This window comes from Onychostruthus taczanowskii, unplaced genomic scaffold (assembly GCF_017590055.1).
Source record: "Onychostruthus taczanowskii isolate IOZ18803 unplaced genomic scaffold, ASM1759005v1 scaffold30, whole genome shotgun sequence".
NCBI lineage: Eukaryota > Metazoa > Chordata > Aves > Passeriformes > Passeridae > Onychostruthus > Onychostruthus taczanowskii.
In genome coordinates this window covers 8015171-8038643 of record NW_024500350.1, presented here as the reverse complement: position 1 = coordinate 8038643, position 23473 = coordinate 8015171, and the positions used below count along the sequence as shown (strand labels likewise).

The 23473-nt window shown below is 67.0% G+C and overlaps 2 protein-coding genes across 2 annotated transcripts; both read left to right on the top strand.

Moving 5' to 3' along the window:
• Positions 1–1188: 1188 nt before the first annotated feature.
• On the top strand, positions 1189–21893 carry BAHCC1 (BAH domain and coiled-coil containing 1). The gene is given in 26 exon segments (XM_041409088.1): positions 1189–1764; positions 7974–8153; positions 8967–9089; positions 9367–10980; positions 11058–11163; positions 11323–11531; positions 11614–11772; positions 12107–12321; positions 12551–12973; positions 12976–13426; positions 13938–14122; positions 14235–14371; positions 14497–14598; positions 14994–15108; positions 15211–15382; positions 15754–15915; positions 16069–16394; positions 16726–16833; positions 16911–17164; positions 17268–17343; positions 17434–17542; positions 17624–17746; positions 17827–17994; positions 18389–19539; positions 20042–20278; positions 20891–21893. Coding segments are annotated over 26 exon segments (7287 nt in total). The 5' UTR covers positions 1189–1589; the 3' UTR covers positions 21098–21893.
• LOC121338270 lies at positions 1818–2563 on the top strand. The gene has a single exon (XM_041409086.1). The coding sequence runs from the start codon at positions 2028–2030 to the stop codon at positions 2529–2531; it is 504 nt and encodes a 167-aa protein (XP_041265020.1). The 5' UTR covers positions 1818–2027; the 3' UTR covers positions 2532–2563.
• Positions 21894–23473: the final 1580 nt, after the last annotated feature.

The following is a 23473-nucleotide window of genomic DNA, read 5'->3' as shown; positions in this document are numbered from 1 at the left end:
CACCTAAATATTTATTTGCATCTTTCCGGCATCAAAATATTTTCTACATTAGTCTTTTTCCTGCAAAAATATTTGTTCTCTTCGTCTTTTTTCCCCCCAAAATATTTTCCCTCTATCTCTTTCCACCAAAATATTTTCCCCTTCATCTTTTGTCATTAAAACGTATTTTCCCTTTCATCTTTTTATATTAAAACATTTCCCCATTAAAACCCGTCTCTTCAAAACGCTTCGCCTTAAAATTTTGTTCATTAAAATTTTGTGCGTGAAAACATTTGTTCATTAAATCGTTTGCTCATCAAACGCTGCTTCACTAAACCGTTTGCGCCTTCAAACATTTTCGCATCGAGCCCTTTTTGCCTTCGACTTTTTGCTTTTAATATTTTTCCTTTTCAATTATTTCCCATTAATTTTTTCGCTTTGCGTTTGTTTTTTTTATATCTCAATTAAAAAAAAAAAAAAAAGAAAAAAAACCAAAACATCCTTTTTCACATATTTTCCTCCGCTTTATTTAAGGGAATACACGTTTTGTTCCCGGCCCGTGTACCTTCCCCCGGGGCTCGCCCCGGCGCTCCCTCCCGCTCCCCGCGGTCCCGGCCGGGCCCCCCGCGCCCCCCGGCCGCGCTCGCCGCCCCGCGCCCCTTTGTTCGCCGCCGCCCGGCCCGTGCCCGGCTCCCCCCGCCGGATCGGGCCCCCGGGCCCCGGCGCTGCCAGAACAATGACCCGGCGGGCGGGAGCCGCGGCCGGGCACCGGCAGGGACCGGGAACCGCGGCCGGGAGACCGGGGAAATACCGGGAAACCGGGGCAGGGCGCCGGGGACGGACCGGGGAACCGGGGAGAGGAGGGTCGGGACAGCGGGTAATACCGGGGGAGCGGGGCCGGGGGAACCGGGCTGGAGGGAAGACGGGGAAACACCGAGGAAGCGAGGCTGGGGAAGGAAGGAAACCGGGGAACCGCGGCGAGGGAGGCGCCGAGCACCGGGGAGACAACGGGAAGCGGGGAAGCCGGGGGCGAGGGGGGCCGAGCCCCAGCGAGATACGGTCGGTGAACCGGGAGAGATAAAAGAACCGAGCGCCGGGAAACCGGAACCCGAGCAGCGGCCAGAAAGGGTCGGAGCAGCGGGAACCGAGCCCGTGCTCCGGGCAGCCGGGGTTGGGAACGGGTCTGCTGCGCTCCGGGAGCCCCGGGAATGTGGAGTGGGGGGGGCTGTGCGCTGAGGAAACTGGGGATCATGAACTGGGAGTACTGGGAAAAGGGGGGGCCGCGCTCCGGGGACGGCAGCGAGCGGGGACCGTGCGCCGGTGGTACCGGGGAACGCGGGGCCCTGCGAACCGCGGAGAAAGCGGGCTGTGTACCGGGGAAACGGGGAGCGGGGCGCGGGGGCTCTGGGGTGCAGTGATGGCCGTACCCCCACCCCGGCTGTGCTCTCACCCTCTCCTTTCTCTCCCCGTGCCAGGAGCGGAGGATGAACCGACAGCCCCGGCGCGGAGCGCGGCACGACGCCCGCCGAGCCGGCCCGGCGCGGCGCTGAGCATCGCCCACGAGCCGCCTCGGGGTCCCGCCGAGCCCCCCGCGGGTGGGTGCCCCCGGCATGGACGGCCGTGACTTCGCGCCCCCGCCGCGGCTGCTGTCGGAGCGGGGCAGCCTGGGCCACCGGCACGGCGCGGGGCGCGTGGCGGGGTCGGCGCACGGGGCCGTGCAGCCCCCCGGACACTTCCAGCCCACCAAGTACTTCCCGGCGCCCATCTCCATGGCCACGCACACAGGTCAGAGGGGTCGGGGCGCCCGCGGTGTGGGGGACCGGCGGGGAGGGCCGGGAGGCTCGGCACGGCCCCGGGAGCTCGGCCTCCCTTTGTGCCGACCTCGCTGTCACCGCGCTCGGGGGTTTTGGGGTGAGGGCTCACGCACACGGGGAACATCCCCCCACCCAGCCGCTCCGCCGGCGCGGCAGGAGCGTGACCCCGGCTGCGCCGGTGAGATCCCGGTGCCCGGACGAGGAGGCGCGTTCGGTGCGAACAAGGAGGCCGTTATGCGCGGGGCCGTGGGGCGGCGGTGGAAGGTCACCGAGCCCGGGCTCGATATTCGGCGCCGAAGTGTCAGGGTGCGAAGGGGTTCGCGGCGCGCGTTCGCCGCGGCAGCTGCCGGAGCCGGACAAAGCGCGGCACACGGCCGAGCTCGGCACGGCCAGCCAGCACCGGCGCGGGGTCACCGGATCCGGCATCCGCGGCGAGCCGCCCGCGCGGCTTTGTCTGCGGCATGTGCTCGGCTGCGGCCGGGCAGGGCTGAACCGGGGGGCACGGCGCTTCTACCGGGGCTCGCTGCACGGGGGGCTCTGAGGGCACGGCCGGCGGGGAGCCCCCTGCGCTGCCGAGCTCCGGGATGGAGCGGGAGCGGGAGCAGGGCCGGGGCGGGAGCCGTGTGCCGGCTCGGCGCGGCGCAGCGCCGGGCCCCCCGCTTCCCGCCGGCGCAGGCGGTTGTCTGGCCGCGGCACGGCGGCAGCGCCGGTTATTGTCGCCGCCTTGATGAGCTGTGAATACTAATAAAATTATATCTGCTTTAATGGGATTACAATTAGTGCGTGGATTAGGGCGGGGGGCACGGCCGGGCCGGCGCGGGGGGGTGGCAGCCGTGAGGGTTCTTGGAAGGAGGTGGAAAGCGGGGGGCACCGGGGGGTGCCGGGGAGGCGGCGCCGAATCGGGCCCGCGGCCGGGGCGGTTTCGCTTTGTGCCGGCGGCCCCGCTGCCGGGACCACCGCCGGGCTCGGGGGGCCACCCTGGCTTCCCCCAGCTTTGTTGGGCGAGGAGTGCGGATGGGGCTTGGAGCCCGGCCCCGGGTTGAGGGACAGGGGTACGGGTGGGGGTTCGGCTGCTCTCCGGCTCGCGGTGACCGTGGGGGGATCCCGGAGGGACTCCAGCACCGGGGTGCCGCCGGCTTCCCTCCGGCTTCCCGCCGCGGCCGCGTCCCCGTGCAGGACCCTCACGCCCGCCGGGGCCTGGGCGACACATGGGAGCCCGAATGCACCGGAGGTTGTTAAAATAACATGGATCCGGCTAAAAATACCCCGGCAGAAACGCGCCGAAAAAAAACATTAAAAAAAAAAACCAGAAAAAAAAAAAAAAAAAAAAAAAAAAAACAGAGAAGCCAAACCCAACAACAGAACGAGCTAAAAATATTCCGGCTTTGGCAGGGCCGGCGCAGCCGGAGCGCTTCCCAGCGAGCTGCGCTCCGAGGCTCCGCGCGGCCGGAACGCTGCTGGGGCGGATAAACCGGATAATTTAGCGGCCGGCACGGTGCCGGCGGGAGGGGGGTCCCCATCCCCTGCACCCCGTGTCCTCCCGGCATGGCCCGGCCGCGGTGCCGGCAGCCGTGGTAGCATGGCGCGGTAATTAACGCCGATGATTGATAATTACCCCAGCCGGCGCACGGAGCCGGCCCGCGGTTGGCCGTGGCGGGGCGATGCCGTGCGGCACGCGGCACCCGGGGGGCACGGGGGGGCTCCGGCCGCGCTCCCCCAAATGGCTCCCGGCGTGGGGCCGGACTACACCTCCCAGGAGCCTTTGCCGGGCCCGGCGGCCGCCCTGGGAACGGGAGATAAAACTGTTTTCCTTGGTTTTATTAAAGCCGTAACTCAGGGCCGCGCGTTCGTGGAACGGAACGCTCCGGCTGGCGTCGGGTTTGGCACCGGCACCGCCCCGGGATGGGGGGATGGAGACCCCCGGAGCCACCAGAGCCCATCCAGGCGGGGTGCAGCCCCTGCACCCCAGTTGTAGAGGGTCCAGTGCCACGGCACACCCCGTGCTGAGCAGGGCCGGGGGTCCCGGTGCCTCCGCCACAAACGGAGGGTGGGAAACTCTGGCAGAGGCCTGTCCGAGCCTCGCTGGGGCCTGGCTGCAAATTTTGCCTTTCGAATGTTTTTGTGGACTAGTGCAGAGTTGTGACTGCGCTGGACTGTGTCACCGTGGCTGAGCCCTCGGCCGGGAACAGTGTGGCTGTGCCGGTGTGTGGCTTGACCCTGGAGGGGTGTGCGTGCATCCCGGTGTGCATCCCGGCGTGAATCCCGGTGTGCATCCCGGTGTGTGTGCCAGTGCTGCCCTGCAGCCTGGCACTGGCAGTGTTGGTGTTCATCCTGGCGCTGGCACATAGCCTGGCCATGACAGTGCAGGTCCCGGTGCATCCCAGGTGCATCCCAGCGGCTGGATGTGCTCCCACACCTGTCCCCTCCCTGGATCGCGCCGTAGGCTTGGTGCTGTGCGGTTCCTGGCACGGCTTTGAGGGGGGATTTGGATGGTGATGGTGGGAGGCAGGTGGGGACGGTGCCCCTGGCTGGGTGGTGACACAGGGCCGGGTGCCAGCGCTGCAGCCGCTCTGCATCGCTGCTTCCCTGGAGACGGGATCTGCCGAGGGGCTGCAGGCCACGGTGCAGCTCCGGCGCAGCTCTGGCGCAGGGGCTGCTGCTCCCCCCAGCCCCCCTTGCAGTACATTGCCAAAGTAAGTGTCAAAGTTAAACCAGATCTGGAGATTAACTGGGCTGCTCCTTGGTAGCCACGAGGCGCCGGGGGCCGAGCGTGGCCGGTGGGAGCAGTGGGATGTGCAGAACCCTGGATCCTGTGGAATTACCCCAGCTCTCGCAGAGTCATCCCTGAGTGCTTCCACTGTTCCTTAGTCATGAGCTGGATCCAGGCAGAGATGTTGCCACGTGCCAGGCCCTGGGGGACGGGCAGCTGCCACCAGCCCCTGGCACTGACCGGGGAACAATGGGGGGTGGAATTTTGGGACCACTTTGGGTGTCCCTGGCTCCTCGGGACCCCCAGCCCTGCCTGTGCCCTGACTGCACCATAGCATCACCCCAGGGCAGGCTCTGACCCTGCCTCGTGCTGGGGTCCCCCAACCCTGGGGGAAGCAGGGGTAGACGAGTCCTCCCCCTGCCAGGACCCACATGTGTGATTTTCACAGGAGCTGCACAGGGTGCCCATGGACCCACATTTTGGAGGGTTCCTGGGAAGAGTCCATGTGCACGGCATCCATGTGACATCACTGGTGGGGTGGGACATCAGGACCCCCGGGACTGGACATTCCCAGTGCTGGCTTCCCTGTGCTCCAGCAATGCTCTTGCAAGGCGCGTGTGTGCTCTGGGTGTGCAAATCGTGCTCTGGGTGTGAAAGTCACGCGTGCAGGGAGCGTGCACTGAGCACACGTGTGTGCCAGCTGTGCCAGTGGTGTGTGCCAGCCGTGCCAGCAGTGTTTCCCAGCTGTGCCAGGAGTGTCCACCACCCTCGTGAGCCCTTTGCACACACGGCCCCAGTGAGTGTGCAAGTGCTGAGTGTGCAGTGGCTGTGGCCAGCACAGCTGCCAGTGGCATTCCGGAGGGGATAACCCCTCGCACAGCACTGGGATCACCCTCCTGGCCCCTCGGGCACGTTCCGGCTGCATTTCACCATTGCAGCGTTCATTGAGTGCCATAACAATATGGATTCAGTTGGAAGTACAGCACCGAGGGAGCCAGAGCCCGTTTATTCCCTGTGTGCCAAATTTTTAAAGGGGTTGTGTGGATTGTGAAGCACATGGGGGGGCTGCCCACCACCCCCTGCCCGGTTGGGGGGGGCCCGGGTTGCCCCTGCCAGGGTCCCTGCCAGCTCCCGGCCCTCCGCCCGCGGCCCCAGCTCCATTAGGAATGTTCCAGCCCCAAAATAGCCGAGGGAGAAACCCAACCCAGCGCACGTCCCCCCCGCCACCGCCGCAGTCCCGGGTCTGTCACCGCCTTGGGGATCCCAGAGCAGCCGTGGGCTGAACCCCCCCAGGACCACGGCCCCCCCTCCACACGCTGGCCCTGAAACTTTCTGCCTTCCCAACACATTCCCATCTGTGCTGCACTTGGAGTGGGGGCGAGGAGCAGCTGGAGAGAAGGGAGCACCTCTTGTTGTCCCCTCCTGAGTCTCCCCCATGCCCCCCGCCCCTCTCAGCGCTGTCGGTGTGGCCGTGCTGAGACCTGGCACACTTGTCACACGTGTGACCCTCTGCGGACTTGGGGCCAAGGGAAATTTCGTGCCGGAGCCGGGAGCAATGCCGGCAGGGCTGAGTCACAGCACCGGCCTCGGGGAGCCCAGCCAGGGAGTTCCCAGGGTGACGCTGCCGGGGGGCGGCGGGGGGGCCCGGGCTGGGACCCCGCAGCCATCTGTCCCCTGCTGGCAGCCCGCCCCACGGTGCTGTGCCCATCCTGGCGCTGCCAGCTCATCAGGGACACGAGCTGTGCCCGGTCTCAGGGACTGGCAGCACGGGCTGCTCCAGCACCGCTGGCTTATCGGTGACACGAGTTGTGCGCGTCCTCAGTGACCCGTCCCTGCCCTGTGCTCGCCATCGCCGTTGCTGGAGGGGCAGAAGCAGGGGGCTGCTCCCTGCCCCTGCTCAGTGCATGAGTGTGCAGGGGCGAGTGGGAATGTGGGATCAGCAGTGCTGGCCACGGGGCCAGCGCGCACCGGGGGACCCGTGAGTCAGCGGGTGGGCGGTGGGGAGCGGCGGCCCCACGGCCCCCCTGGGACGCCCCGGCCCCGCCGCCATCGGGGTGGGGTGAGGGGTTATTTTTTTCCAGCCCGCTTCACAGCTTCCAGAAAAGTCTCATTCTGGAAATCTCGGCTTCCCGCCCGGCGCGCTGCCTGCTCCACGCCCGCATGGGGTCCCCCGGCACGGCCGGGGCTGTGGTGCACAGGGTGGGTTTGTGCGGGCAGCACAGGGCACAGATCCCTGGGGATGCATTGGCACAGCGGGATTTGCCCACCCGTCCCGGTGCGTGTCCGGTTCCCAGGGCTGTGGGTGGGATGCGGCCGTGCCCCCGGCCCACGCGGCACTGCCCGGCTCGGCCTCGCCACGGAGGAAGGAGTGAAGCTGCCTGAAACCACATCCCGACACTCATCCCAGAGGCATCCCGGTGGGATTAGCCGGGGAGCGTGGGCCGGCTTAGAGAGCAAAGCATCGCTTCCTGCCCCGGCCGGGCGGGCAGCCAGCCCGCGCTCCGCACCACGCCACGCGTGCCGAGCCGTGCCGAGCCGTGCTGAGCCGTGCCATGGCTGCTCTGGTACACATGGACATGGAGAGCGGGCCCACACAGGGAGGGGCAGCTGCTCCTCTGTCCTGGCTCCCCTCATCCCGGCTCCCCCCATTCCCACTTCCCCCGCCCGGCCGCTGGCCACCGGCTCTGAAGTTTCCACCATGATCTCACGGCTTGGCCGGGATGGGAGCGGGGTGGGGGGCGGGATGGGGAGCGCCGGCCATGGGCCTCCCCAAGGGTGCTGGGGGCCCCCCCGGGCTGCGGGGGAGGCAGCAGGGTCAGGGCCAGGGCTGTCCCCCCTCCTTGCACTCACACACATGTGCAGACACACACAGCACACATGTGCACCCACGTGGCCTGGCACAGCCCATGTCCCTGGAGCTTGGGATTGTCCTGGCACTGCGAGCAGCCGGTGTCCCCTGGGGGGGAGCAGCAGCGTGGGGAGCCCCATGCGTGTGCAGAGCGTGGCACACCTGTGTGAGTGCTTAGGGCATGCACAGGGCAGGGCTCTGGTGCCCCTTGCATGGCTCTGCTGTGCCTCACACACTCTGGGGCACGTCTGAGCCCCGTGGGCCTGGGGGCCTGAGGGGCATGAGTGTGTGAGGGGTGTGACTGCACAGGGCACATGCGCAGGCAGCGTGTGCACGAGGGACAGGGTGACACGAGGGACGTGGTAACGCCAGGGCTGTGAGCACGAGGAACGTGTGTGCACAGGGGCTGGGTGTGCACAAGGGGCACAGTCCCTTGAGGGACACATGTGGCAGGAGGGCGGGGTGTGCCCAGGGGATGCACCGGTGCAGCCGTGCACACACACATGTGCGCAAGGCAGTGTGGTGTGCTGGGTCATGCAAGCAGGGCCTGCACAGCCCCCCCGATTGTCCTCAGCCCCCCCAGACTGTTCTCAGCCCCCCTGACTGTGCCCTCTCCCCACAGCCGGCAGCAGCCTGATGGGGAGTGCCCCCCCCTCCTCATTCATGGGGGGCTTCCTGAGTGGCAGCCTGGGCTCGGGGGGGCCCAGCCACCCTGCCGGCCCCACCGCCTCCCCCCCAGAACCGGCCTTCTGCGGGCCTCACTCCGGCACCTCCCAGATCTGGTTCTCCCACTCCCACGAAGGTGAGCGGGCACCGCGGTGGGGATGGGCTGTGGGTCAGGGCAGCTGGGGGCAGTCATGTCTCTGCCCAGTGCCAGTGGTCACATTCTACCGGTGCCCAGTGTATGGGATCCCGACCCCCTGGGTCAGCAGCTTCTGGGTGATGAGGGTGGGTTTGGCCGCCGTCGTGCCCCAAAACACCCTGGGCATCCAGAGAGACTGGGCTTAGACCCCACAGCTGGGGTTTGTCGTGCCCCAAAACTGGGCTTAGACCCCACAGCTGGGGTTCGGGGTGGCCAGAGAGGCTCATGCTGGGTTGCAGAGCTCCAGCTGAGGCGGAGCTACCTCATGTCGCCGGTGATGATGTCCCGCGGACAGGGACACCCCTGTTGGGGCAGATGACAGTGTGGAGACGCCGGGGGCAGCCCTGGTTAAACCGAGTCCCTGTGCCCCCCCATGCGCTGGCGTCTCCGTCCCACCGGAGGAGCGGGAGCGGGGCGGCGGTGCTGGCGCGGGGCCCTGGCAGCCTGCCCGGCTGGTAGTTTGACCGGCTGCCAGCTGGCTCCCGGCGTTCCGGGGGGGCACGGGGGGACGGGGACGGGCAGCACACGCGGCTGACGGACAGCCCGCCCGAGCCGTGCCGAGCTGAGCCAAGCACGGCCACTGCTGACACGGGACTGGGGGGGGTCTCAACCTCCCCCCCGCAGTTCCCAGAGGGTGGGAGGGGTCCCAGCCTGGAGGGGATCATGGGCTCTGTTGAGTTCCCAGCTGGAGCCATGCAGGTTGGGATGCTGGGGCCGGGTGTCACCCCAGCCCTGCTTACTCGATGTCCCCAGCCCCGGGGTACCCCCGCTTCTCCGGGAGCTTGGCCTCCACCTTCCTGCCCATGGGCCACCTGGATCACCACGGCAATAGCAACGTGCTCTATGGCCAGCACCGTTTCTACGAGAGCCAGAAAGGCAGGTACCGGGGCCACCAGGGACCCCCGTGGGGGTGCGTGTGCCCAGCTGGGCAGGGGTGGGAGGCTCAGTGCTGGGGCGGGTGGTACTTTGGCAGCGGGTGGGGTGGTGGGTGCCAGTGGCAGCCCTGCTCCTGCTTTTCACAGGGCTGTGGTGGTTGCTAACAGGGCCTTGTTTGGGTGGGACACAGACCTAAGGAGCCCAACCCTTCATCCCAGTCTGGCTGCAGGTTGGGTGGGAGGTGTGCGGGGGTCTCACTCATTGCCCTCCCCTCCAGATAACTTCTACCTGCGGAACCTTCCGGCGCAGCCCCCCCTGCTCCCCGCCAGCCACGGCTTCCCTGGCATCGCCCGTGCCGCTCCCGGGCCCCCCACCGGCTCCTGCAGCCGGGAGAGGGATGCCGGACCCCTCCCCAAGACCCCCAAGGACTACGAGCGCTTCCTGGCGGGCAAAGAGAAGGGGGGCAAGGGGGACCCCAAGGAGCGGCTGCCCGAGGAGGACCCCAAGGAGAGGCACAAGGCGGTGCTGCCGGTGCCACCCGAGGGGCACTGCAAAGAGGGGGTGCCGCCACGGGGGTCCAGTGAAGGGCGCCCCAAACCCCTGGCCTCGTGCCTGCTGGGGGCCAAGGGGCTGGACGGGGACGGTGCCCGCGCCGCGCTGCCCAGCTGTGCCGGGAGCGCCCTGCCCCGCGCCGCCCGCTGCGCCCCCAAGGAGCGGGAGCCGGGGGTCCCCGAGGCCCCCCAGCCCTACGGCGAGGCGGTGGAGCGGCGGCAGATGCTGCACCACGCCGTGTCCTACGCCGTGCCCGCCGCCGGCTCCTTCCCCTGCCTCCCACTCCACGCCGGCCCCGAGGTGCTCTGCCCGCTGCCCGAGCCCCCTGCCCGCGAGCTGAAGCTCAGCGGGGCTACCTTGGTGCCCTCGGTGGGGCCCCCGACGGACAAGAGCCGCTCCTTCCAGGCGGAATCCGGCGGGATGGAGCGCGGGGACGGCAAGGAGCGGCACGCCGAGGCGGGCACTGAGCCCTACGGTGCCCCCTTCCACCACCCGCTGAAGGCCGAGGGGCCGGCGGAGCGGCGGCTGGAGTGGGGGACTCCGGGCACCCGACTGAAGGGGCTGGAGTACCTGGGGGGGGGCGCAGCCGAAGGACCCCCCTTCTCCGGCCGGTGCCCCGCGCCCAAGGCGGCTCTAGAGAAAGGCTACTTCGAGGTGCCGCCCGCCCCCGACTGCTCCCGCGCCCCCCGGCCCGACCCTCTGGGCGTCCGCGTCGGCCCCTCCTGCTGCACTTTAGAGAAGGGCCCCCCCAAGGACCTCCCGGCCCAGAAGGTGGCACGGATCCGGCACCAGCAGCACCCCGAGGCGGAGGCGGCCGAGGGCAAGCGCAAGCCCCTGGAGCTGGGTGGCCTGGGCTACGGCGGGCACCCCCTGCCCCCCTGGGGGGTGCAGGGCCAGGGGCCCCCCCTGGCTGTGGCTGAGGAGCGGAAGGGGGGGCCCTACCTGGACCCCTTTGGCGCGGGGCTGGTGCGGGCGCAGGAGGTGCCCAACGCCCCCGACGAGGTGTCGGCCATGAAGAACCTGCTCAAGTACAGCAACGGGGCGCTGCTGGGGGGGCAGAAGGGCCCCCCCTTCGTGGGGCTGGGCAGCACCAAGGGCAGCTGCGCCCACCAGGACGCCAAATTCCCATCGGGCAAGGGTCAGCCGGAGCTGGAGCGGCCAGACTGCGCCCGCGGCCGGGAGCACGAGGCACTGGGCCCCAGCGGCACCGAGGGCGAGGTGCGGCAGCCGCCCGTGGGCATCGCGGTGGCCGTGGCGCGGCAGAAGGACACGCTGGGCCGCCACGAGCCCTACGGTGCTGGCGGCACCGGGCGGCAGCGGGCGGCTGCTGGAGTCAAAGGTAAGGGCTGGGGAAGGGGCCGGGACGGCGGGAGCTGGCAGTGCCACGCTGATGGCACCGTGGTGTCCCCGTGGCAGCAGGCACCGCGCGCCCCGTGCACCTGATGGAGCTGGAGGCGGAGGAGGAGCGGGGCCGGCTGTGCGAGGAGCGCCTGGGGCTGCCCGGGAGGGACATCCTGCTCCAGTGAGTGATGGGGGATGGGGGGAGCCTGGCTGTGAGGGCTGGAAAATGTGCTGGGTGTGCTTTTTGGGGCGCAGGGGTGGAAGATGGGGGTCCCTGGAAGTGCAGGGAAGGGTGATGCCAGTGCTGCCCCCTCACTCTGTGTGTCCCCTTTTCCTGCAGGGACAACAAGGACCTGGTGGAGTTTGCCCGGATGCACCCATCGGGGGGGTGTCCTGGGGAGCTGACCCCCCACCTGATGATGACGGGGGGCTCATCGCTGCCGGCGGGGCAGCTCGGGGGGGACCCCGCCGCCCACGCCCACCCTGCCCACACGCACTGGCTGCCCCGCACCCGCAGCCCCTCCATCTGGATGGGGGGACACTCCTACGGTCAGTGCCGGGTTTGGGGGAAGGTGGGTGGGTGCTGAAGCCCAGCAGTGGGGTGCTGACAGACCCCTCCCCATCCCCACAGGCATCGGGCACCCCGCCCTGCACCAGAACCTGCCCCCTGCCTTCCCTGCCTCCATGCCCAGCGCCATGCAGCCCGTGTTCCCCCTGGCCCAGGACCCCCCTGCCCAGCTCGTCATCCTCCCCACGGAGCCGCCCACCCATGGCACCCCCCACACGCTGGGTGAGCCTGAGACCCCCACCATGTGGTGGAGAGAGGGGAGGGAGGCTGGGGGAGGATTGAGGGAGAGGAGGGGGAGTCCTTGGGGTTGCAGGGTGGGAAATGGGGGGGGTCACAGGGGATACTTTTGGGAGTTCGTGGCTGATGGGGTCCCTGGGGGTACTTTTGGAGGTGCAGGGGAGGGGTATGGGGTCCTTGCAGGTGTTTTTGGGGTTCAGGGGTGGGAGATGCAGGTCTCTGGGGGTGCTGCCAGGGTCACAGGACTGGGATTGGGCACTGCGGGGGTTTGTGGGATGACCCTGAAGACGGTCTCCAATTGCACCCCCTCTGCTGGTAGCTGACGTGATGGACCAGGCGTCGCTGTGGCCCCCCATGTACCCGGGACGGGGTCCCAGTGCCCACCTGCAGCACACGGGGCAGCTCCCCGTGTACCCACGGTCGCAGTTCCTGCGGCAGCAGGAGCTCTATGCCCTGCAGCAGCAGCAGCAGCAGCAACAGCAACAGCAGCGGGCAGCCCAGGCCCTCGAGATCCAGCGCCAGGTGCACGGCCAGGTGCCAGGGGGATGGCATGGCATGGCATGGCATGGCATGGCATGGCATATGGGGCTGGCTGGAGCATGCGGGGTGGAGGGTGGGTTATGGGACTGGGATGGGAGATGTGGGGAAGGCTGAAGGACAGGCCGTGGGGCAGGGACTGGAGCAGGGGCTGGATGGAGATGTGGGATGCAGGGCTGAGACGTGGGGCAGGATGTGACACGTGTCACCTCGTTGTGCCCCGCAGCGGAAGCCGGAGGAGCAGCCCCTGGAGCTGGAGGAGAGGGGTCCCGAGAAGCCCCTCAAACCCTCCCACAAAGCAGTTGCCTTAAACCCCCCAGCCAAGGGCCTGACCTCGGTGGCCCCCGCGCCCCCCAAGCTGTCCCCGTGCTGCCACTCGCCGGCCCTGCGGCACCCGGCCAAGTGCCCCGTGACGCTGCCCACGGCCCCCTGCACTTTACCCGCCTGCCCCGCCGCCAGCCCCCCGACCCCGTGCACGCCGGCTCCCCGCCCGCCGAGCCCGAGCAGTCCCGGACCTTCAGCCCCACGGCCGAGGCGCTGCGGGAGCCGGGCCCCCCGCGGGACCCCCCGGCCGAGGGTCCCGGGGCGCTGCTGCACCGCCACCACCTGCTGCTCCCGCCGGGACCGCTCTGCGGGGAGCGGGGGGCAGCGCCGGCCGGGGGCGGCACCGAGGAGCCCTTCGGGGGGCACCGGGAGGTGGCTCAGGGAGCGCCGGAGCAGCCAGAGCAGCAGCACCCCGTGCCCGAGGAGGGGGGCTCCCCGCTGCCCCCCACTGCGGAGGAGGAGGAGGAGGAAGAGGAGGAGGAGGAAGGCGACAGCGATGGCTCAGAGCTAGAGGGCAGCTGCGATGAGGAGGAAGAGGAGGAGGAGGAGGAGGATGGTGACGTCCCCAGTGGGCACCAGGGCTGCACGGGTGGGCTGGAGGCGCTGATCGCCGCCGGCATCGACCTGGGGGAGCTGCCGGCACTGGAAGAACCCGAGGAGCCCCCCCCGGCCCCTCCTTCGCCTGCCCCCCACCCCTCAGGGATCCCGGGCATCGCCCTGCTCAGCGAACTCGCTGACCTGGAGCTGCGCCGGCGCCGCTGTGACCTGGCCAGGGAAGGTGGGTGATGCCCAGTGCCCCCAAGCGTCCCCAGCATGCCCTGGTGCTTCCAGTACCCTCCAGTGCCCTTTGTCCTCTGGGACTGGGGGGTTGCATGCCGTGCCATGCTGTGCCATGCCGTGCCCCACTCGCAGCCAGGGCTCGGCTCCAGCGCTGGCTCCAGGCAGGCGCCAGGATTCGGGATTCCCTCCCAGCTCGGCTTCCCCAGGGAATCCCAGAGGCCCCAGCGGGAATGGCCTGGCACATCCCCAACCCTGTGGGAGGGAGGGAAGGAGGGAGGGGGGGGACCCAGTGCTGGGTTCAGTTGGGGACAGCGTGGGTGAGGGGGTGGCTGTGGGGTCCCACTCCACATGGATGGGTGATGGGGTGGGCACGGGGTTGGCTGTGGCCAGATGGGGCAAATCACCATAGCCCTCCCAGCCGGGGGTCTGCTCCTGTGCCCCCCAGCCCCCCAGGAGCCAGTGCAGGGCTCTGGGGTGTCGGTCCTTGCTGACCCCTGCCGTCCCCACAGGTGAGGATGAGGAGCTGCTGGCCTTCAACCTACAAAACCTGGCCACGGTGGCGGCTGCCTGGTCGCTGGTGGAAGCGGCAGGACGGGAGGGCAGCCCCCCTGCACTCAGCCCCCTGCCCGTGTCCCCCCCGCCCCGTGCCCGCGTCCCCCGGCGCAAGTACACCTGGACCCCCAAAACCAAGGCCGTGAGTGTCTCCCGGAGGGGGTGGCATGGGGGCTGAGCTGTGCCTAGCCTCAGCCCTGCCTTTGAGGCCGCTGGCACTGCCAGCTGTGCCCAAACCCCCCCTGGCCCCCCAGGTGTGCCCGCTGAAGGCGGCCATGGAGCAGCTGAACACGCAGGAGGTGGAGGTGCGGATGCGCCTGGCCGAGCTCCAGCGCCGCTACAAGGAGAAGCAGCGGGAGCTGGTGAGGCTGCAGCGGCGCCACGACCACGAGTACGTCCTGTCCCCGTCCCCGTCCTCATCCTGAGCCGGGGGCAGCACTGGTCTGTGCAGTGAGCCTGGGCCTGTCCTGGCCCCGGTGGTGGTGGGGGCTCTGCTGACGGTGCCCGGTTTTCCAGGCGTGACGAGAGCTCCCGCAGCCCGGCGCGGCGCGGGCCGGGGCGGCCGCGGAAGAGGAAACACTCCAGCGCCCTGGGCAGGGCCGAGAGCCGCAAGGTCAAGTGAGTGACTGGTGCCGCGTGTCCCCCCTTGGCCCAGGGGACAACATTCACCGGCAGGTTCTATGTCACAAAACTGAGAGAGGGGAGGGAGGGAGGGAGGGGTGCCGCGTGTCCCCCCTTGGCCCAGGGGACAACATTCACCGGCAGGTTCTATGTCACAAAACTGAGAGAGGGGAGGGAGGGAGGGAGGGGGAGGGAGGGAGGGAGGGAGGGAGGGGGAGGGAGATGGCAGCTGGGGCATGCAGGAGCCAGCCAGGGTGAGGTCTGGATCCTTCTGGGGGATGCAGGGTGGAGCTGAGGGGTGCAGGTTCCATCCAGGGGTGCAGGATCCCCCCAAGGGGTGCAGGGTCCCCTGGGGGTCCTGCGGGCACCGTGCCCACACTGTGCCCCCCCAGGGCGGTGAAGACCAGCCTGTCCCTGCTGTGTGCTGAGCTCAGGGGGGACCCTGAGCCCCAGAAGAAGAGGAGCAAACTGGCTGGGGGGACCTTCAGCAGCCTCCAGGGCTCCCCGGTGAGTCCCACGGGTCTGAGGGGTGTGTTCTACCCCCACCCCCCCCGAGTCCCCCCAGTGTGGGGTCCTCTGCCCTGTGTGCTGACTCATGGTGTGTCACAGCTGAAGCAGAAGGTGAAGGGCAAGGGGCTGCCCCCTGGGCTCAGCCCCTTCCGCCGGAGGGACCCCAACCCCGGTGCCCGCATCCAGAAGAAGCTGAACCGGCCCAAGGGCTCCAAGGGTTCCAAGTACCAGGGGCAGGACCCCGGACCCCGGCAGCCCCCCCACTTCAGAGGCAAGGAGGGCACAGGGATGGGCTGCGGGATTGGGGTGGGTCTGAGGGCTCTGGGATGGGGGTGGTGGGGTGAGGTCCAGAATGGGGTACAGGGGTGGGATGGGGATCTGCTTGTGAAGTGGTGTGGGATGGGGGATGGGGATGTGGGATCTGGCATGGGGATGGGGTTGTGGGATCTGACACAGGACTGGGGTTCAGGGTGGAAGTTGGGGGTGCAGGGTCCAGCCATGGGTCTGGAGGGGCAGGACAGATGTGGGGGGTGGCTCATGCCAGGGGGTTACACACGGCCTCAACTCACCCCATTGTTCACTGGGGGTGCAGGGGCCACCGCTGTGTGCAGGAGTCCCTCACCCTGTTCTCTCCCCTTGCAGATGAGCCTGAGGGTGACACAGACAGCGAGGAGGGTGATGAGGAGCCGGGGCTGTCACTGTCCGCAGGGCCAGTGGCTGTGCTGGGGCCCTCCCCATCCTCTGTGGTGAAGATGGAGGCCAATGAGAAGGCCAAGAAGAAAAAGGAAAGGCAGGGGCTGCTAGGTAATGGGATTCACCCTGGGAATGCTGGCAAGGACCCTGGGGGACATGTGCTGGGACTGGGTGGGCAACTGTGAGGTGCTGCAAGCCTGGACCTCCGCGGGGTCCCCCGAGCCCTGTCACCTTGTGGGGTGCCCTGACCCCTGTCCCCACCAGGTCCGTGCCGCCTGGGCAGCCCCGAGGGGGAGGTGAAGATCAAGCGGCGGCCGGTGAAGCCGGGGGGAGCCGGGAAGCTGGAGAAGGTGCCGGGCCGGCGGAAGGCGGGGGGCTGCCCTGAGGGCAGCAAGAAGAAGCTGAAAGCCAAGGCCAAGGAGAGCCTGAGGCCCCCAGCCCCTGGCGGCCCCAGCCCCCCGGGAGCCCCCAGCAGCCTCTTTGGGGGCACGGACCCCCGGCTGCTGGGGCCACGGGACGAGGGGGCTCGGCTGGGAGAGAGGGGCAAGAAGGGCACCCGAAAGAGCAAAGGGCTGCAGGCAGCCCTCAGGGTGAGTGGGGGCTGGGCTGGGGGCACCCTTGGGCTCGGGGACAGGGGGATGTGGTGTCTGCATGGGCTGGAGGCACCAATGGGACCGGGGCATGCAGGGCTAGGGTTATTGGGAGCTGCCAGTGAGATGTGGGTTCGTCAAGTTTTTGGGAGTGGTTGTGGGGCACTGATGGAACCATGGGGTGCAGAGGGATGGGGGCAGGTTTTGCACAGGCTGCAGGTGCTGGTGGAGCTGAGGAGGCACCCCTCAGGGTGGTGGGAGGACCTGGTGAGCCCTGGGGGGCTGGGGTCACACAGAGGGGTCACTGGTGGGCCCTGACCTCCCTGTGCAGCGCAAGAACGGGGCACTCTCGCTGGCCCTCTCTCCCCGGAGCGCCAAGACCATTCTGAGCAAGGGCAAGAAACTGGCCAAGGTCAAGAGCAAAGTGGCCACCAAACAGGTGAGATCCATGAGGGGTGCCCCCCACCCTGGCACAGCTGCCTCTGCCCCCCACCCACCCCAAGCCTCCTCCTGCAGTGCAAGGGCCGGGCCGTCAGCAAGCTCCTGGAGAGCTTCACCGTGGAGGATGACTTCGACTTCGACGACAACAGCAGCTTCTCAGAGGAGGAGGAGGAGCTGGGAGGTTGCCTGGCAGGGGGGGCCTGCGGGGGGGTGCCCCACGCCTGCGCCATCCAGAAGGAGGATCTGCGGGATGGGCTGCACATCCTGATCCCCAAGGAGGACAGCCTGCTCTACGCCGGCAGCGTGCGCACCATCCAGCCCCCCGACATGTGAGTGGAGGCTCCCAGGGGTCCCAGACATCTGGGGGGGGTCCCAGCTATTTGAGGGGAGCACCAAGGTGGGTGCTGAACCCTTTCTGTGCCCCCTCCCCAGCTACAGCATCATCATCGAGGGTGAGCGGGGGAACCGGCAGCACATCTACTCACAGGAGCAGCTGCTGCAGGAGGCGGTGAGTGGGGGACAGTGGGGTGGGGGTCAGGGAGAGGGGTCAGGGAGGGGGTCCTGGACCCCACAAACCCTGGCATGCTGCCTCCCTCAGGTCCTTGACATTCGGCCGCAGTCGCGGCGGAGCCTTCCACCCGGCACCCGCGTCTGTGCCTACTGGAGCCAGAAATCCCGGTGCCTCTATCCCGGGAACGTGGTGCGAGGTGAGGCTGCCTGGGGTCACCCGGTGGGGTGGGAGGTGCCGGGGGTCCCTTGCCCACCCCAACAGCCCCCCTGTGCCGCAGGCTCCTCCAGCGACGAGGAGGAGGAGGACGCTGAGGCCGTGCTGGTGGAGTTCGATGATGGGGACATGGGACACATCGCTGTGTCCAACATCCGCCTGCTGCCCCCCGACTTCAAGATCCAATGTGAGGGGCGGGGTGGGATCGGGGGATGTGGGGGGCTCTGGGGGAAGCACGGGACCGCCCTGACCCCCCACTGCCCGCAGGCACCGAGCCCTCCCCGGCACTGCTGGTGTCCAGCTCTTGCCGGCGGGCGAAGCGGGCGTGTGGCGACGTGGGCACCCCTGGGGCGCTGCCCCCCACGGTCTGTCCCGACCACGGCCCCCAGCCCCCCCAGAATTCTGGCAGGAAGGCGGCTGGCAAGGAGAAGAGTGGTATGGAGGGGAAGGAGCGGGATCCGCTGCCGGGCTGGGATGAGGGGAATGGTGTTGGCATGTGGAAAAGGCGTTGGGATGCAAGAAAAGTTTTTCAGATGGGGGAAGGATACTGGGATGTGGGGAAGTGTGCTGGGCTGTGGGGAAGGCTGTTGGGATGCAGGGAAAGGTGTGCTGGCGTGTAGGCAGGGGAACAGATCCATGGGAGAATGCAGGGATGTGTGGAAGGGTGCTGGGATGCAAAGATGGGGTTAAGGGGGCTGGGAATATTGGGGTGCAGAGAAAGGTGAGGAACTGTTGTTGGAGGAAGGGGTGGCACAATGTGGGTGGAGCACAGCCCCAGAGCATCCCTCCCTCCCTGCTCCTGTGGCCTCCTGACCCCTGTGTTCCGCAGGCAAAGCCATGGAGGGGCTGTCGGGGGGCCGGGGGCCGGCGCTGGGGGACTCGGCGGCCGGGCGGCGCGGAGGGTCCCTGCTCAGCTGGGCCGCCGTGGCACAGACCAAGCGGAAGGCGGCGAACAAGGGCTCGGCCGTGCTCCAGAACCTCTTCCAGGTCAACGGCAGTGCCAAGAAGCTGCGGGCCAAGGAGACCCTCTTCCCTCTGCACCACCACCACCACCACCTCGCCGCCCCCGTCTTCGGCAACGCCTTCGGCGCCGACTCCTTCGGCCGCATCGCCAGCTCCTACGGCTCCTTCGGCACTGGCGCAGGGCTGGTGCTGCCGGCGGCCCAGAAGCTCCTGCGCTCCAAGAAAGCCGAGCGGCTGGAGGCTGAGGTGGGCAGGAGCGGGCGCAGGAAGGCGGCGGGCAGCGAGTTCCTGGTCAAGCTGGACCACGAAGGGGTGACGTCCCCCAAGAACAAGACGTGCAAGGCGCTGCTGTTGGCCGAGAAAGACTTCGGGGCCAGGCTGGAGCGGCCGCTGGGCAGCCACGGCTACGGACACGCCGGGCTGGGCGGCCGGGAGCGCAGGGGCCGCGCGGCCGCACACCCGCTGCCCGTGGGGCTGGCGCTGCGCAAGTACTCGGGGCACGGGGACTTCGCCCTGAACTGCGACAGCGACTGCCACAGCTCCTACTCGGACATGGACGAGGACGAGGACGCGGGAGGGCTCGGCGCCGACGTCCCCTCGCGCTTCATGACGCGCCTTTCCGTGTCCTCCTCTTCCTCGGGCTCCTCCACCTCGTCCAGCTCCGGCTCCATCTCCACGTCCAGCCTGTGCTCCTCGGACAATGAGGACTCCTCCTACAGCTCGGAGGACGAGGACTCGGCGCTGCTGCTGCAGACCTGCCTGTCGCACCCGGTGCCGGCGCTGCTGGCGCAGCCGGACGCTCTGCGGCCCAAGGGCGCCGCGCCCCAGCGCTGCTTCCTGTCCAAGGCGGCCACCGCCGGCCCCAAGGCCAAGCTCAAGCGCAAGGATCCCCTCAGCTTCGCCAAAGCCAAAGAGTTCTCCCGGCGGCAGCGCCTGCCCTCGGTGGAAAACCGGCCAAAGATCTCCGCCTTCCTGCCCGCGCGCCAGCTCTGGAGGTGGTCGGGGAACCCCACGCAGGTAAGGAGCCCCACGGGCACTGCCGTGGCACAGACGGTGCCCACCGTGGGCACCCACCTGAGTATGGTTTGGGAGGGAAGGAGCAGGCACGGCTCGGGGCAGGGGGCACAAGTGGGTGTCTGTGCGCAAGGGACGTTGTGCACACCGGGGACATGTCAGGTGCCACGTGCTGCAGGCAGAGCCCTGGCTGCTCAGGGTGCTGGGGACACCGGCTGTGACGTGTGGCGTGTGTGACACATGGGTGCCCAGTGCGTGGTGCTGGTGGCTTTGGCTGCAGGATGGGAGAGGGAGCTGGTGACATCAGCTGTGAATGCCAGCACAGGGAGCTGATGACACCAGCTGTGTCCCTGGAGCTGCCAGTGCTGGTGACACTAGCTGTGTCCCCCGTGCTGTGAGCCCCCCGCCCTGGCACTGCCCTCCGCATCCCCCCGCGGTGTCCCCATGGCAGCAGGGCGTGTTTGGGGGTCCCTGTGGCAGCGCTGAGCCCGTGTCCCCTCCGCAGCGGCGCGGCATGAAGGGCAAGGCGCGGAAGCTGTTCTACAAGGCCATCGTGCGGGGCAAGGAGACGCTGCGCGTGGGCGACTGCGCCGTGTTCCTGTCGGCCGGGCGGCCCAACCTGCCCTACATCGGCCGCATCGAGAGCATGTGGGAGTCCTGGGCCAGCAACATGGTGGTCAAGGTCAAGTGGTTCTACCACCCCGAGGAGACCAAGCTGGGCAAGCGCCAGAGCGACGGCAAGGTGAGGGCAGGGCTGGCCCCGGGGGCAGGGAGCCACGGGCCAGCTCAGGTAGCCACGTGCTGTGTCATGTGGTCACGCATCGTGTCAAGTAGCCACATAACATGTCAGGCGGCCATACCTCATGTCAAGACATGTATCGTGCCATGTACCACATGAGGTAGCCACATAGCAGGGCAAGTAGCCATGTACCGTGTCTGGTACCATGTGTGCTGTCAGGTGGCCACGTGCCATGCCAGGTGGCCCTGTCCTATGTCATGTAGCCACACGTGGCCATGCAGCACATCAGGCAGCCATGTGTGGTGTCGAGTAGCCACATATCTATGTCAGGTGGCCATGCCCCATGCCAGGTAGCCATGCCCCATGCCAGGTGGCCCTGTCACTGGCCAGGCAGCCATGTCCCAGAGCAGGTGGCCCTGTCCCACAGCAGGTAGCTGCGTCACCAGCCAAGTAGCCATGTCCCCAGCCAGGTAGCCACATCCCACACCAGGTGGCCATATCCCCCAGCAGGCAGCCATGTCCCACACTAGGTAGCTGTGTCCCCAGCCAGGTAGCCACATCAGGTAACCACACGCCAGCCCGGGCAGCGACAGTGACGGCGCCTTGTCCCCGCAGAACGCGCTGTACCAGTCGTGCCACGAGGATGAGAACGACGTGCAGACCATCTCGCACAAGTGCCAGGTGGTGGGGCGGGAGCACTACGAGCAGCTGACGCGCGGCCGCCGCTGCCAGGACCGCCAGGACCTCTATTACCTGGCGGGCACCTACGACCCCACCACGGGGCGCCTGGTGACCGCCGACGGGGTGCCCATCCTGTGCTGACCCCGGGGTGCCCGCCCTGTGCTGACCCCGCCCAGCTCTTATGCAAAGACGTGGGGACATTGGGGGCGCATCAGGGGACGTGGGGGGGCCTCCCCTACAAGCCATAACTTTCCCTAGTACCTCTGACTGTTTGCCAGCAGGTGAAGCAGAAATCAGGTGTGTTGTTCTATTTATTTTGCCTGTAAATATTGTATCTCTTCTGGGAAGTTTTATGGAAAAGCGAGAAAGGAAAAAAAAAAAAAACCCAACGACGACAAACCCAACAACAGCAAAAACAAAAAAAAAAACAAAAAAAAAGACAAAAAATTACGAAAAAAATCACAAAAAAATAATAATAATCCTCGGGGAAGAGGGGTGGGGGGGGGTCGTTTCAGTGCACTGTGTCCCCCAGCCTGGGGGGACGGGGACAGCGGGGAGCGCTGTACAGAGGGGGCCAGGGCGGGGGCTCGGCCCCGGGTGGGGGGCCCAGCGCCGCCGTCCCCAGTGCAATAGTGGGGTGACCGCGGGGGGGACACCCCGGGGGGACCACGGGGACCCCGCGGGGCCGGCGGACGCTGGTCCGTCCCGCCGCCGCTGCCTGGAAAATATGTACAGGGGCTTTTCCAGTGTAAACACTAAAAAACAAAAAAAATCCCACAAAACAGGATTAAAAAAAAAAAATAACCCAAAAGGACAAAAAAAAAAAAAGGAGCAAAGGGTTAAACAAAGGTTTTATGAGCCGCCATTCCTGTAAAGGCCTTTTACTATGGAACTTTTTTATGGATAACTTGGCTTATGAATAAATATATGAACCGTTGGTGGTGCCCGCTCCGCTCTCGCTCCGCCTCCGCTCCCTTGTGCTGCCACCAGCCCTGGAAAGCCCAGGTATGGATGGAGCAGGGATGGAGCAGCACAGGATGGATCAGGGATGGATCACTGATGGATGGGGATGGACCAGGGATTGATCAGGGATTGATCTCTCCGGGCCTGTTCTCCGTCCCCACGTGTGCTCAGACGGACGGGCAGCGCTCCCTCGCCATTGGTCGAGCCTCCGCCAATCAGCGAGGGCCGAGCCGGCAGCCGGGCTCCCATTGGCTAGCGGGGAGCGCTTTTGTTCTCGGCTCTGGCTCGCGCCGTCTAGCCCCACCCCCGGCCGCCAGGGGGCGCTGTGGGCGGGGCCGAGAACGCGCGCGGGACCGTGCTGCCCCCTGGCGGCCGCGCCGCGCCAGAGCGGGAGGGACAGAGGGACATTGGGGGGGACAGAGGGATACGGGGGGGGGACAGAGGGACACGGGGGGAGAATATTTGGGGGACAAGAAAGGGGATGGACAGACAGACACAAGCTCAGCATAACAGAAGGGACAGAGAGCTGCATGCTGGGACGGACGGACAGACGGACAGGGACGTGGCTGGAGGGAGGCCAGACAGGTTGGCAAAGGGACAGATGGATACAGGGAAAGGGACAGACGGACAGGCAGACGGGCACAGGGAGCAGCGGACAGATGGATGGGGCAGGGATGGACAGCTGGACAGACACTGATGCTGGGAGGGATGGATGATGAGCCAGGGAAGTGCTGGCTGGGTGGACAGACAGATGGACAGATGGCTGCAGGGAGGAACGGACAGCTGGATGGACAGATGGATGTAAAGAGCCCGGAGAGACGCAGGGGTGGAGGGGACAGACAGGAGGACAGAGGGATGGCTGGACAGACAGACAGGTGCAGGGATGGACAGGCAGCTGCAGTTGAGTGTGGGTGTCACAGGCTGGGGGGCCAGGACACCCCACACCCCCCACAGCCGGGGGGCCCAGGGACCCCCACCCACCCCCAGCCCCGGGCTGTCCCTGGCAGAGGGGACAGTGCCACCCAGGGCCACCATAGCCCGGGGACCTGTGCCCACGGCTGAGCTGCCCTGTCCCCCTGGTGCCCACGGCCACCTGCCACCCTCACCTGTCACCTGCTGGCCTGGGGACACGCCCAGGGCTTTGGGGTGTCCCTGAGGAGAATCCCCCCATCCCCGTGCCAGGGCAATGGAGGAAGGGTGGGGAGGGCAGAGCTGGAGCCCCCCGGCAGGAGGAGCACCCCGAGGAATGCCAGCCCAAAACACCTATTTTTAGCCTCAAAACCCCACCCCAGCTTCCTGGGGAAGCTCCCACCCAATCCCCCCCCCACCACACAAACCCAGCTGGAGTTACTGCAGCTTTTTACCATTTTATTTTCCTTACACAATGAAGTGTTGTTGGGCGTTACAATTTCTCAACTTTTCAGATGATTTTTAAACAAATTTTGGTTCTTTTGTTTTTCCTACCGTCACGTGAGAACATTAAGGCAACGTACAAAAAAAAAAAAAAAAAAAAAAAAAAACAAAAAAAAAAAATTTTTTTACTAAATTTAAAAC

What these genes read in the sequence shown, in the direction of transcription:
- LOC121338270 (XM_041409086.1), top strand. Translation starts at nt 2,028, where the DNA reads ATGCGCGGGGCCGTGGGGCGGCGGTGGAAGGTCACCGAGCCCGGGCTC.